The 14,453-nt window shown below is 42.7% G+C and overlaps 2 protein-coding genes across 5 annotated transcripts in view; both read left to right on the top strand.

Annotated features, from left to right (window-relative positions):
* Positions 1–2,763, top strand: part of LOC310677870 (uncharacterized protein) — a 19,472-nt gene extending 16,709 nt beyond the window's left edge. Inside the window, exon 4 of the mRNA XM_083441051.1 lies at positions 616–2,763. Within this exon, the coding sequence (XP_083297177.1) occupies positions 616–2,059 (1,444 nt within the window). The 3' untranslated portion in view covers positions 2,060–2,763. The remainder of the gene's footprint in view (positions 1–615) is intronic.
* Positions 2,764–13,365: 10,602 nt separating this feature from the next.
* The window catches only part of ASAH2 (N-acylsphingosine amidohydrolase 2), a 38,937-nt gene continuing 37,849 nt past the window's right edge, over positions 13,366–14,453 (top strand). Inside the window, exons 1-2 of one of the 4 annotated variants that reach the window (XM_083443678.1) lie at positions 13,366–13,469; positions 13,870–13,967. The gene's annotated coding sequence lies outside the window, so the exon portion shown is untranslated. Of the gene's footprint in view, positions 13,474–13,866; positions 13,968–14,453 lie in introns of all 4 variants that reach the window. The other 3 variants (XM_083443677.1, XM_083443679.1, XM_083443680.1) reach the window with 3 other exon arrangements.

The following is a 14,453-nucleotide window of genomic DNA, read 5'->3' as shown; positions in this document are numbered from 1 at the left end:
CCCGTTCCAGTACTTCCGGGTTTCAGCAGGTCAGTAACCCGAAAAAACGCCACCTGAAGCGTCTGTAACCCAAGGTATAACTGTAAGTGAATAGTAAAGAGAACCTGCACAAACGACGCTGACACAAAACCCCACACATACACTAAGTAGAATAGAACCATTGCCACCTGACCCCACCCCCACTCACCATGCCCCCCTCCACCTCTTTCCCCCTTTCTTCCTAATGTAACACTAACGTCTCGACAAACGAAACTGATCTGTAGAAAATGTAACTTGAAAAAAGAGACATTGCACATACTTTTGTAAACCAAGAAATCTTTAATAAAAATATGCTGTCGTTTAAAAAAAACTTTAAAAAGACCCTCAGTATGTGGGAAAGGTGATTTATTACATGTGTAACAGCTACATATGATAGCTTTCAGGTCAGACTTGAACCAGCTGCATCGTGAAACTTCGCAGTTCTCCCATTTGAAGGACTGCGTGCATATGTGGCAAAGAAACGAAATCTAGTCAGTTCTGAAAGAACTTCCATGACAAATGAGGATATGCTTGGATCTGTGGTTTTTTCAGCATATAAATGTGACTCTCTTTTTTCTCTTCCCTCATGGTCTATAGTGAAATTTCCAAGGAATCTTTAAAACGGATCCTCTTGGAACTTGAATGCCATTTTACTTGGAGGTTGCTGAAAGAAGATATTGATCTTGATGAATTAGAGGAAAGAATGGCTGAACAGATCAAGTTTTTACCGTCCAAGTCCAAAGTCAGAAATTATAACCTGCTGGCCTATGTGAAGTACTTGAATAGCAGGGAGGAAGAGGCTCTGGAAAATCTGCAGAAGGCTGAAGAGAGCATAAAAACAGAGTACCCAGAAGAAGTCGAAAAGGCAAGCCTTATTACATGGGGCAACTTTGCCTGGGTGTATTACCGCATGGACAAACTTGCAGAAGTACAAAGCTACATAAAGAAGGTGGAAACAACCTGCAAGGAACATGGAAGTGCCTCTCCCTATAGAATGAAAATCCCACATATCGATGGTGAAAAGGGATGGGCACTCCTAAAATTTGGGGGAAAGTATCACGAAAAAGCCAAGGAGAGCTTTTTAAAGGCACTAGGAAAAGAACCTGAAAACCCAGAATATAATGCTGGCTATGCAATCACAGTATACCGCCTGGAGGATTTTTATGGGAAAAAATCTGCAGCAGAAGGCTCATCTCTGGAACCCTTGAAGAAGGCAGCAAAACTGAATCCCGATAATGCCTTTCTCCTGCCTATCCTTGCATTGAAGCTGCAGCAAACTAATAAAGTGGAAGAAGGAAAAGAGCTCATTGAAGAAGCACTAGGCAAATTCCCTGGCATCCCTTATGTGCTGAGGTACACTGCCATATTTTACAGGAAAAAAGGTGATGTGGAAAGATCCCTGGAGCTTTTGAAGGAGGCGTTGAGCTTGACACCAAACTCAGGCTTCCTACATCACCAGATGGGGCTCTGCTACAGAGCACAGTATTTTAAAATCAAATTATCAGAAGACCCATATAAAGACAGAAGAAAGATGGCAGAACTGATCAGGCTCTGCATCTTTCATTTCAAAGAAGTGGTGGAGCACAAAACCAAATTCATCTATGCTCACGTGGATCTTGCAAACATGTATGCAGAAGGGAAAGAGCTCCAGAAAGCGGAAGAGACATTTCAGGAAGTGTTGGCAATGAGGAAACTTACTTGTGAAGAGAAACAGCAGATCCACTTCAATTACGGGCGCTTTCTGGAATATCACAAAAAATCGGAATTGGAGGCTGTTGAACATTATGTGGCCGGGCTGAAGATTGAAAATGAATCACCTATGAGAAAGACATGCAAATATAAACTGAAGAAATTAATAGAAAGAAGAACCAAGATAGATCCGGCAGATGCTAAGAGTTTTGGCATCCGTGGATTCATTCACCAGCTTGATGGAGAAAAGCAGCAGGCAATTGATTGCTATGAACGAGCCTTGAAATTGGATCCTGATAATGAAGAATATTTCAGTGCTCTTTTGGACTTAAGACTTTCCTTACAAAACTAACATGAATGCAATTGTATGTTCTTCACTTTTCCCTATCAGTTAATGTAAGGTAATGTAAAAAACAACACTAGTCACAAACTTCTTGTTTGGGAGTAGCTCCTTATGAGTTTTCTTTTAAGTAATTCAGCTGAGGAAGATAGCTTTCTAATAGTTAGGCATTTTGCAAGTTTTAATGTTATTGCTGTGATTACCATACATTGTCACACACATATATGTCTTAAGAGATCGTTGCATCAGATTTTTTTATTTGGAAATGTACAGGCCTATTTAGAAATGGGATATGTGGAAATTAGTATCTGGGGATCAATGATTGTATTTTAACTGTACCAATTTAAGTGCATTGACTTTGCTTCAAACAGATTTGCATAGCTCAAATTAATTCAAAGAAAGTGACTGGATTATATTTGGCAGCAGCATGCAATAATAACCATTTGTCATTCTAATCTGTGGATCTTAGAATCATATAATTCTAGAGTTGGAAGGGACTCTTAAGGGACATCTAGTCCAACCCCCTGCGATGCAGAAATGTCAATTAAAGCATCCATGGCAGATGGCCATCCAGCCTCTGCACAAAAACCTCAAATGAAGGAGAGTCCACTCATTTTTAAATAAGTGCTTAATTATCAGGAATTCAGTGTTGCTTATATTTAATAGTATATTTGAATTGCTGTTGTGAACTGTAACAATTAAAGGTATTAAACTAGTCACTGTCTGAGAAATCTTTATACAGGTAATTTCAGACCTATACTTAACAGCTAATATAAATGTGGTGTTTGTAACTATGTAGAGGTCCTTTTTTTAAATGGTTCACTTCTCAAGATTTCCTATCAACAAATGTGCTTGATCTTCTTGTGACACTGCCGTAAGGTTTTTAAAGAAACATCAGGTTTACCAAAAGTCTGCCAATACCTTCCTGGTATGTCTGGATAGTGCTGTTTTGGCATATACCATATTTTTCGCTCTATAAGACGCACCAGACCACAAGACGCACCTAGTTTTGGGAGGAGGAAAACAAGAAAAAAAATATTCTGAATCCCAGAAGCCAGAATAGCAAGAGGGATCGCTGCGCTGTGAAAGCAGCAATCCCTCCTGCTGTTCTGGCTTCTGGGATAGCTGCACAGCCTGCATTCGCTCCATAGGACGCGCACACATTTCCCCTTACTTTTTAGGAGGGAAAAAGTGAGTCTTATAGAGCAAAAAATATGGTAAGCCAAACATTCCACATCAGAAATAATAAGATTCCCAGCTCTGTTTCCACAGCTAGCCTGCCCAGGAAAATTAAGATGGGGAAGAGCCAGTGCTATTTCAAGCCCTATAAGAAACCCACAGATAGGTATACTCTGCTTCATTTCTTTTCCAGTCATCCACTGCATTTAAGAAAAAATCTACCTCATGGGCAGCTGGTAAGGTTAAAAAGGAATGCTACTGAAGAAAATGATTATAGAAGAGCAGCGGGGCAACTAAGTAGAGCCCTAAGCAATAGTTAGTAACACTGTGCAGGAAGCACTTAGACGCGCAAATGGTTTAGACCGGAATGATCTACTTAACTGTAGCAACACATATCAAACACGCCTTACCATGGCATTGGACTATACACCCCTTGCCAGGTACATAAGAAAGATTATAAATAAACACTGGCATATAATCGAGGATATCCCCGGCTGCAAAGATCCTCCCCTTTTGGGTTTAAGGAAGAAAGGATCCCTACGCAATCAGTTAGTCAGAGCTGACTGCCTCGAATTACCAACCACCACCACTAGGGGTTACTATAGGTGTGGGCATTGTAACTTGTGCCCGTACAGCCTGCAAGTGAAAGAAATTAAGAGCGCACACATGCGCTTTGCATTTACAATTAATTCAACAATCACTTGTAACTCCAAAAATGTCGTCTATTGTATTTGTTGCCCATGTGACAAATTATACATAGGAAATACAACACGTTCTCCTTAAATTACGCATAGGTGAGCATAGATCAAGAATCCGTAACAAGGTAGTCAAGGCTCCTTTAACGCAGCACTATCTCGAAATGAAACATAGTGATATGGACTTATTGTTCTTTGGGATCTGGCAATTTGTTCCTGGGAAATATAGTAAAGGGGACATTAAAAAAGCACTAAAACAACAAGAAGCACATTTAATATTTTTATTTAAAACATTACAGCTGGTAGGATTAAATTCCGAATTTGATCTTTCAGTTTTTATTTAATTACAGCAATGCGCACTGAGATGTTTATCTGTATGGGATGTGATGTAAGTATTGATACAATCATTTCCATCCTCTCCTCCATTTCTTCTCCTCCTTGTTAATGTAAAATACCTGCTAAAAAGCCCACAATGAGAGTATAAACACACACATCAATAAGGTTAATTAAATATGAGAAACCACACTTTGCAATGTGGACGCAGTGTGAGACAGTGTGAGTACCGTAGCTTCGGTTCAGGTGGGGATATAGCCTCCATGGTGTTTATACACACACACACACACACACACACTCAACTGGGCTAGGGTTTCTTCAAGCAGTCATTCCAGAAAGCTGTGTCCCGTATCTTCTGGTGTGGAGAATTCACACTTTGGGGGCTGGGCTGAGCAGTTGCTTTCCTGTTTAGATACTTCCAAAAACTTACCTGCATCATGTGTAACTCCTTTGAAAAGTAGACTGCTCCTCCAGAGTCACCAGCACAGGACTCACACACCTGTTGTTTTGAAAACCAATTCTAGGGGTAATAACATACAGGCATCCCCACACTTGGGCACGATTGACTCACACGTGACCGTGTAGACACACAATTAAATTAAATTATTTAATTCATACTTGGAAATGGAGAGAGCTGGAGAGTCCTTGTGGCTTGTGAGGGCACCCTTTCCTGGAACCCGAAGAGGATTTCTGCGAGGGCAGAGAAGAGACTGGAGGCATAGTGGGACTGCTCAGCCTCCCAACCAACAACTGGTGTGTACAGTAGCCGCTACCACCACTTTTCCAGCCTCCTGCCAACCCCAGAGCTTCAATTCCAGTCAAAGTTGCATTTTTAGTACAATATTTTTGATCTGGACTGGAGAGAGAGTGGCAGAGAGGACATTTAAAGGGTGTTTAGAGGGTGTGCCCAATTTACGTGACTGTCACGTGTGTGCACAGGGCACCAGAACATTGTCTCCTCGTAAGCAGAGTGGCCAGCATTGCTTCTCTGAATGTTAACTCTAGTAAGCCTCCTTTCCATTTGGTGTAGAAGCTTCTCAGTTTCAGCCCTTAAAGAGCAGCTTTCTGCTCAATTGAAGAGCCGCTGAACATGGTATTCTTTGAACGGTTCCTTTTATATTCCTGGTCATGCCACTGAGGGAGCGCCTTTGGGTCAACTGATCCATTCCGCAGAAGGCTGCCTTTCTGCTTCCAGCTTGGCCCAGGAAAAGTGAATTGGCACATGCAATGTTTTTAGTGTTAGCTAACTGTCTGGGGCCCCTTCATGGATCACTGCCTTGTCGGGGCGAATAATAATAATATAATAATAAAATAAATTTTTATTTATACCCCGCCCTCCCCAGCCAGAACCAGGCTCAGGGCAGCTAACACCAATAAAATTACAATAAAACATATAAGAAAAAGAAAAAACAGTTAATTAAAATACGGGTTAAAATACAATTTAAAATGCAGCCTCATTTTAGTAGTAGCCCATAAATCAAAACCATATGGGGAGGGAAACATAAGGGTCAGACTGTGTCCAAACCAAATGCCAGGCAGAATAGCTCCATCTTGCAGGCCCTGCAGAAAGATGTCAAATCCCACAGGGCCCTGGTCTCTTGTGACAGAGTGTTCCACCAAGTCGGGTGGAACTTGGTGGAACCTGGCCCTAGTTGAGACCAATCTAACCATCTTGCGGCTCCAGACCTCCAAAGTGTTGTTATCTGGGGACCTTAAGGTCCTCCATGGGGCATACCAGGAGAGGCGGTCCTGTAGGTACGAGGGTTCTAGGGGCTTGAAGAACTCCAAGAAGCTATGAGCTATGCCATGCAGGGCCACCCAAGACGGACAGGTCATAGCCAAGAGTTTAGACCAGGCTTCCTCAACCTCGGGTCTCCAGATGTTTTTGGCCTACAACTCCCATGATCCCTAGCTAGCAGGACCAGTGGTCAGGGATTATGGGAATTGTAGTCTCAAAACATCTGGAGGGCTGAGGTTGAGGAAGCCTGGTTTAGACTAAATGTGATCCACTTGGAGAAGGAACTGGCAAACCACTCCAGTATTTTGCCAAGAAAACTCCATGGACAAAAAGGAGAAGCTTTGAGAAGAAAGTGAGAGTTTCCAAGGCATGCTCTGGTTCATGGGGTCACGGAGAGTCAAACATGACTATGACGACTAAACAACAACAAAACTGTCTGGCAAGGTGTTTAGATTTCACAGAATTGAAGACCAAGATGTCATTTACTCAACAAGATCTAAGCCTGGTCTGAAACCATAACAAATTTCTATGGTTTAGGTCTCATTAGTCTCAAAGTTTCCCTTGTAGAACTCAGCAGGAAGAGGAGGACAAAACAACCGCTAGTTTGCTCTGCCTGACGTTGGCTTTGTCCCCTGTTGATGTTGGTTCTCCCTATCTTCTGCCCTATGAACCCTAAAAAGCACCAGCTGCCACTGTATACAAACACACTTATTATTACTGTGCCTGGTTTTCTATATCATGGAAAGAAATACCTTGACAGTTCGCTAGGATATCTTAAGCACATCAGTTGTTTGATCTTATACCAATGTTATATATCTGGTGTTAGCTGCCCTGAGCCCAGTTTCAGCCACGGAGGGTGAGATACAAATAAATGATAATGATGCTGATTAAGTGATATGATAGAGAACCAAAACCTTCACGTATTCTCATGCAAGAGGAAATGCTGAGCTTGTTTGTGATACTCGAAGTGTTACCATATCTACAACATCTGAAGGATCCTCCCTACCACATTAAAATGTGACATAAGGTATGTTCTCCAAATTGCCACATAGTAATGTTATTGTTGTAGAACTACAGAGCAATATATATATATAGAACGAGGAAGCTTTAAGTACTTGCTGATCCAATAACCTAGTACTATGTGAAAAGAATGTCATCTTCCAAGAAAGCAAACAGAAATAGAAACCCTGGCCAGCTCCCTCCCTATCCTCTTCTTCTTTGATATGTTTAAGGATGATGCTGCATATCCTCTTTCTCAACATGGTGGTGCAAAAACATGTATTCATTCTGGGATGTTCCAAGGCAGTGAAAGCATGCATAGGGCTAAGAAGAGGTTTTGGGTTTTTTGCCACCACTATGTTTACATTTTAAAAGGCATGGATATTAGCAGAAAGGACCCGGTGTCACGCGGGAATTATAAGAAGCCAAAAAAAAAAACACACTGAGATTTGTAAATGCATAATGCAATCTGCTAGTCTCTGCTGGCAAAATAAGGCATGGCAGGCAGAGATCTATTTCTGAAGTTTGCCCAGACTGGACTGTTTGCAGAGTGTTATATGCAATGCCTATTCCTTTAGTTATGGACTATGACAGTGTCATGCAGTGGTTAGGTGCGCAGTGGATCACACCTGGCAATAACACATGCACCTCCTACTGCAATATCCTGCCCCACTCACACCCAGAAACATCCATGCGCACACCACACCACACTGATCTCTTCTACAAACACAATATGGCCCAGACTGAAATCTCCCCACATCCCAGTTTAAGCAGCCAAGGTCTCAGAGGGTAGAACAATAAGTGTTCAAGTTAGAAGATCACAAAGAAGGAATAAGGGGGTATCTGCAGAAAGGTTTACTATACAAGAAGTTAAAACTGTTGATGTGAAGAAAGAACCTTCTGATTATGAGGAGGTTTTAAAGTTACCACACCAGGAAATAGTAATATGGAAAAATGCAATGAGAACAGAAATGAAATATTTGGCAGAGCATAATGTATTTACTACTGAGCCATTGTCAGAAGGAAAAAAAGGCAGTGGACTGTAGATGGGTATATAAAATAAAACACTTGGCAGATGGTAGTGTTAAGTACAAAGCTAGACTGGTAGCACGAGACTTTACTCAAAGAAAAGGTGAAAGTTTTGATGAAACCTTTTCTCCTACTGCAAGGAGTGAAAGCGTACGTTTATTGCTAGCTATTGCAGCACAATGTGGGTTTAAGGTAAATCATTTTGATATTGAAACAGCTTATCTTAACACAAATCTGCATGAATAAATTTTTATGAAACAAGCACCAGGATTTGAGGCAGTTGAACAGAATTCTGTATATAGGTTACACAAAGCAATCTATGGGCTCAAACCATCAGCTAGAAATTGGAATGAGCATCTTGATAATGCTTTAAAAAATCTTGGCTTTAAAAGAAGCTTAGCTGATAATTGCTTGTACACTGATAATTGCTTTTACACAGATATCAGCTTAGCTGATAATTGCTTGTAAAACCTCAGTGCCTAGGACTTGCCAATCGCATGGTCGGCGGTTCGAATCCCCACAGCGGGGTGAGCTCCCGTAGTTCGGTCCCAGCTCCTGCCCACCTAGCGGTTCGAAAGCACTCTTAAGTGCAAGTAGATAAATAGGTACCGCTTTAGAGCGGGAAGGTAAACGGCATTTCCTTGTGCTGCGCTGGTGCTGGCTCACCAACTGCAGCTTCGTCACGCTGGCCACTTGACCCGGAAGTGTCTTCAGACGGCTCCGGCTCACGGCCTCTAAAGCGAGATGAGCACACAAATGTAGAGTCAGACACGACTGGCCCGTATGGGCAGGGGTACCTTTACCTTTACATTATGTTTGTCTTATGCTGATGATTTGCTTTATTCTACAAAAAATGACAAGCAAGTGCAAAAATTTGCAGAATAACTAAGAAAGGAATTTAAAGTAAGAGATTTGGGACCAGTAAAAAATTATCTCAGTCTAGAAATTCAAAGAACAAACAATGGAAGTTTTTTGTTGAGTCAAAAAGATAAAATAAAGGAATTACTCGAAAGAAACAATATGCAAAACAGCAAGGTAGTAAAAACCCCAATGGAAATAGGTTTTTTCAAGAAGGAAGGAGAATGCACAGAACCAGTAAATCCTGAAATGTACCATTCAATAGTTGGAAGTTTATTATACATTTCATTGTGGAGCAGACCAGATTTGAATTATGCAGTTGGAATACTGAGCAGACTAGTAAGCTATCCCACAGAAAATGCCTGGAAAGGCTTAAAACGTATTTTTCCGGTATTTAAAACATACACTTGATTATTGTTTAAGATTACCATCTTCAGGGTCTACAAAATTGCAGTGTTACGTTGACAGCGATTGGGCCAACCTGCCTGATAGAAAATCAATTTCTGGTATGGTTTCAATTTGGGGATTCCCTGATAGATTAGAAGTCCAAAAAGCAAGGAATCATGACCACATCTTCAACAGAGGCTGAATACTGTGTTTTATCAGAGTTGTGTAATGAAATAAAATTTTACATTCAAATCCTCAGTGATCTAGATATACAATGTGATTATCGAGTTCAAATATGGGAAGACAATCAAGCTGCAATAACTTTGGCTGGCTCTGAGCAGTTTAAAAATAAATCCAAACATTTAGAAATTAAGTATCAAAATGTAATCGAAAATGTTAAACAAAACCTGATAATGCTGAAATACTGTGAGAGCATGCAAAATGTGGCTGATATATTTATGAAAGCACTAACTTTCGAGAAACATGCACAACTAGTGACAAAATTAGGAATTGTTGTGCATGATGTATAAATATGTTTTGTATATGTTGAAAGTACTGTTTTGTTTGTTTCTGTTTGAATGAGAGGGAGTGTTGGGAGTCATTCTGCAAAGAAACAGTAAAGATGTTTGTACCTTTAAGAACAGTTTCTGTGAGCTTTGGGCAGATTGGGTACAGCTGGTCATGACTACAAAAGCAGGAAAAGCTGCAGTTTGAATTTGCCTGAAGGAAAAACACCCACAAGCTTTGCTGTTTGTTGTTTTGTAATAATTTGATTTGATTTGAATTATTTGATTTGGTTTTACACAGAGGAAAAAAAACCCTCTAACAAGGACTGTCTTAAGCATATCAAGTGCTGTAGTGCAAAGATCCCTCCGGCGCCCGCCCCCCCCCCCACATTTCCCAGAGTTTTCAACCTTTTTTAAGGGGGGGGACCCCAAAGTTGTTGACCTTTTTCAGGAAAGGTTCCCCAGAGTTGTTGTCCTTTTTTTTTTTTTTTAGGGAGCTGAAACCACACTTACACATTATCTCTAACAACCCCTTAGAACAAATGAAAAGAAAATGAAAAAAAATGAAAAGGCAGAAGAAAAATCTATTGAAGTCCTCAATTCCAAAGCAAGACTCATTCAAGATTCAGCAGTTCTAATTCATACTCATGATTCAAATCACCACATATCCAAAAGTTAAAGCAACCACCAGTTTGTTGTTCTTTAAATAAATTAATAAAGACACAATTAAGTTCCAGGCCAATTTGTGTTTAAGTACAAAGCTGACTTTTTCAAATATTGTGGGTGGGTGGGTGTGTAAAGCAGTGACATCCTGAACCTAAAAAGGACCCAAAACTTGGGTCACAAAGGCTGCATGCCTACCAGCATTTACCGGAAAGTAAGCTCTGCTGAATCTAATAGGACCTTACTTCTGAGTAGACAGTAGGACTGCAGCAAGAAACACAGCTGGGAATTAGGGCTTTCTGTTTTAAGTCTCAACCGGAGGAAAATGTAATATTGGAGAATAGATTGGGGGGAGGGGGCTGACAAGAGACCAAAAACCACAGGTAGCAAGTCAAGACACACTTTCTGGGAAGGAAGTCTCTCACACAGTTGCTTGGGGCGAGGACTGCAGAGGGACCATAGTTTGGTTGTGTGTGTGTGTTTTTCAGAAAAACATAGAATTGGAAGGGACCCTGCAGGTCATCTAGCCCAACCCCCTGCAATGCTTTTTAGCTTGCATTGATCTCAAAAACCTTCAGTGTCTTTTTTTTTTTAGTTGGATAGGCAATTAACAGGCTTGTTTCACAAATAAGGGAGAATGAAGGTTGCTGGCTTCATTTGGTTTGCCTTTGTTCTAGTTTTTAGCATGTGCATAGTACCGTAGTTTCAGACTGTGAGCCGCCCTGATATCTATGGGTGGAGGGCAGTACTAGTAGTAGTAGTAATAATAATAATAATAATAATAATAATAATAATAATAATAATGGTGATATTTTTCACAGGGCTTGGAGTGAGTGGGTGATGGCCAGCTGCTGAAATGAATGGGGTAGGTACTAAATGGCCTGGCTTGCTTTACAACCCCTAGGGACCTTCTTGGTGGGTTGGGGGGGCAGAGAAGGAGCCCACAGAAGAAGGAGGAGGAGGAGGAGGAGGAGGAGGAGGAGGAGGAGGAGGAGGAGGAGGAAGGGAGGAGGCTTCCCTTCCCCGGGATAGAGTTGCCCATACCTTTAAACACGGGGCACAATTCCAGGGAGAGAAAGAAACCAGGGCAGCAGCTGCTGCTACTAACGGCTCTGGCTAGATGTAGCTGAACAGGACGGGCAAGGGGACCCTGCAAGCAGGGCTGCAAACCCAGCGTGGTGGGGTGGCTCCCAGGCAGGATACAGGAGGAAGAACCGGAGCAAGTCAGGGGGTGCCGCCTCCTCTTCTTCTCCTTCCTTCCTTCCTTCCTTCCTTCAACCCTCCTCCTCCTTGCACTCTGCTTCCCCCTCGCCATTGCCCACCTCACTCTTCCCACTGGCCGGGCAGGCAAAAGTGAGAGAGAGCGAGAGCTGCATGCCAGCCAGCCACATAGTTGGCACGGTGCAGCTGCCACCCTAAGCTTCTGCAGGGATTACTCTCCTCCCGCCGAGGCTTGGGAAGGAAGCTGCACGCCAGCCATATGGTTGGCAAGGTGCAGCTGGCTGGCGTGCAGGGAAACGGGAGGCCGCGAGCAAAGCCATGCAGCTCCCCCACTTGCTGGAGCACCTCTGAGAGGCCGGCACCCTGAGGCAACACTCCAGTAACCCCAATGGGAAAGACGACTCTGGTCGTAGCTTTAAGAAATAGGGTTTATTTGCCTATTTAGACCTTCAGTCTGCATGGAGGGAGTCCAGATCTTACAGCATGGTCCTTTCAAGAGCTGCTTATCCCCCCACAGCAATGCAGCCTTGGAGTCCAAGGCATCTCTCCCAACCTGCCTGAGGAGATTTCACCCCTCCCATATCCAAGAATCTCCTGAGGAGTCTGCTGATTCTGCAGAGAGGAGGAGGCGTGTTCTGCTCTCTACTTATTCTGCTCCAGCACCACATCAAAGAGTCGGTCAGTGAGTCGGTCAGCCAGAGAGTCAGTCAGTCAGTCAGTCAGTGTGTCGGAGAGAGAGAGTGTTAGAGAGAGATTGTGTGTTTAGATAAGGTTGCTGCTAAGAGCAGCTGCAGACACTCAGTGCGGTTTAGCATCCTTATGCTTAAGCTCATTTAGCTCTGTATATAGTTGTATAATAGTTGTAGATAGAATAAAGAAGATATTCTACAGAGCTGCTCTCCGAGTTGTTTATATATGCTAGACTCTGCTGTACTCTGCTGTGCAACGACTGTCTACTTGTGGAAGTGAATCCGGTGCTCACAACTCTAAGCTGTGAGTCCACAGCACTTTGACCTGTTCCTGTGCAGGTGGTGGTCTCTGGAAGTGCTACCCAGCTCACCTAGCCCAGTCGGGGCTGAAGTGGATGAGTCCAGTTAGTGGCACTGGCTCAAGGGCGATGCTGACACTGCTTCAGCAAGCCTGCCCAAGATGGGTCCCAGTCTTTTTTCACTTTCTCCTTCTTTCTTCCCAGCACACCTTGCTAAAAGACTCCCTTTTTATGTCACCTGATACCCAGTTACCCTAGCAAACCTTCCTGTCAACTGGCTTCTGTACTGTATCTAGCACACCTGACTCCTATCTCTGTTCAGGACTAGCACATGCTCCTGTTCCTCACTCTCCATTGTTTACAAACTCCCCTCTTCTTCTTCTGGGGTGTGTCTTGTTTGCCACCCACCCCACCCCCTCCCACACACCAAACCTGGGTCCATGCCATCCTCATCTGCCCCCACCTTGGAAGCCTCTTGGAGTGGCAGTCTTCACCACTCTGCCCCATCTGATCAGTCCCTGACAGGCTATAACTCTTGTCCTTCAAGTCTAGTTTTTTTCTGGGGAGAGGGTTTTGAGGGCTAGTTATACTAGTGGTAGTTTTGGGATAGAGGAGTATTCTGTCATATGATCCTTACCTTGTGCCCTAGTGGTAAAGCCCAGGCAGAGGTTTCCCATTTTAGAGACGCCTACTGAGTTGGGAAGCTAATGAGTCACTTGCTGGGAGGGTCAGAGTCCTCATAATAGCTACTTACATAGGTATATTTAAGACACAAAAGCAAGAGGCAGCTTACTGTGAGCACCCATCTCGTGGGATCATGCAATAAGTGAGTATGCTGCATTCGAGTCTCTTCCTTTTAAAAGTAAACTAGGTCATTCCTTAGAAATATCAACCATAATCTTTTATGGGGGAGGAAAAAGAGGAGCAAGAGGATGGCCAAACAATTATCAGAAACTCAGATCACTAGCTTGCCACTTGCTGTGCTTGAGTAGGAAGAGAAGGGAAGGAGTGTGAGGCGACTTTCTTGAGAGAGTGGTTTTGTCTTGATGCTTCACAGCGATGTTTGGAAGATGTATAGATTAGATGTATGTTGTGGCATAGATATCTCCTGTAACTTTCAGAATTCCTTTGTTTCTCCATGAGCACCATGTTAGCCCTGTTTTGTTTTGTTTTGTTGTTTTGATGTTGTGAGCTTTGAGTGAAGAACTTTCCCTCCTCTCCAGCAGAGTTACCTTCCACTGTAAGCTGAGCCCTGTGGGGAGCAGGAATCTGTACTAGACAGGTCTTGTAAGAGATCCAGCAGAGCTCCTATCTGATATTGCAGGTGCCTTATTTCCGTATTTACTCATTGATTAAATGTCTCCTATGTAAATAGATAATAATCATGTTTACAGTCCTGTGCATTTCTTTGGAAGTAAATTTTATTGCAATCTGAGCGACTGAAAGTCCCTAGGACTGACCTGCTCAAGTGTGTCTCTGTTATTGTCAAAATGAATGCTGTTGTCATGTACAGTCCCCTCAGAGGGTGGTGACAAGGGAGAGGGGCTTTTCAGTTGTGGCTCCCTGTCCAAAACTATCCTTTTTAGCACCAGGTAAATATTTATCTTCTCCCTCTCCCTCCTCAGGCTTTCGCTGGATTGAAAGTGATGTTCTTTTGTTGTTAGTGCACTATCAAAGCTTTCTGCAGCTGTTATGGGGGTTGTTTTTATTCTGCTTTATGGTGTAATTAATTATGCTTTTAATAGTGTTTTAAGTCGCTGGAAGACTGTGGGGTAACAAGTTGTCACAAACCCGTTAGGGTGGAACTAGA

The sequence above is a fragment of the Podarcis tiliguerta genome (genome assembly GCF_965153285.1).
Source record: "Podarcis tiliguerta genome assembly, chromosome: 5".
Classification (NCBI taxonomy): Eukaryota; Metazoa; Chordata; class Lepidosauria; order Squamata; family Lacertidae; genus Podarcis; species Podarcis tiliguerta.
This window is presented reverse-complemented; position numbering and strand designations above follow the sequence as displayed.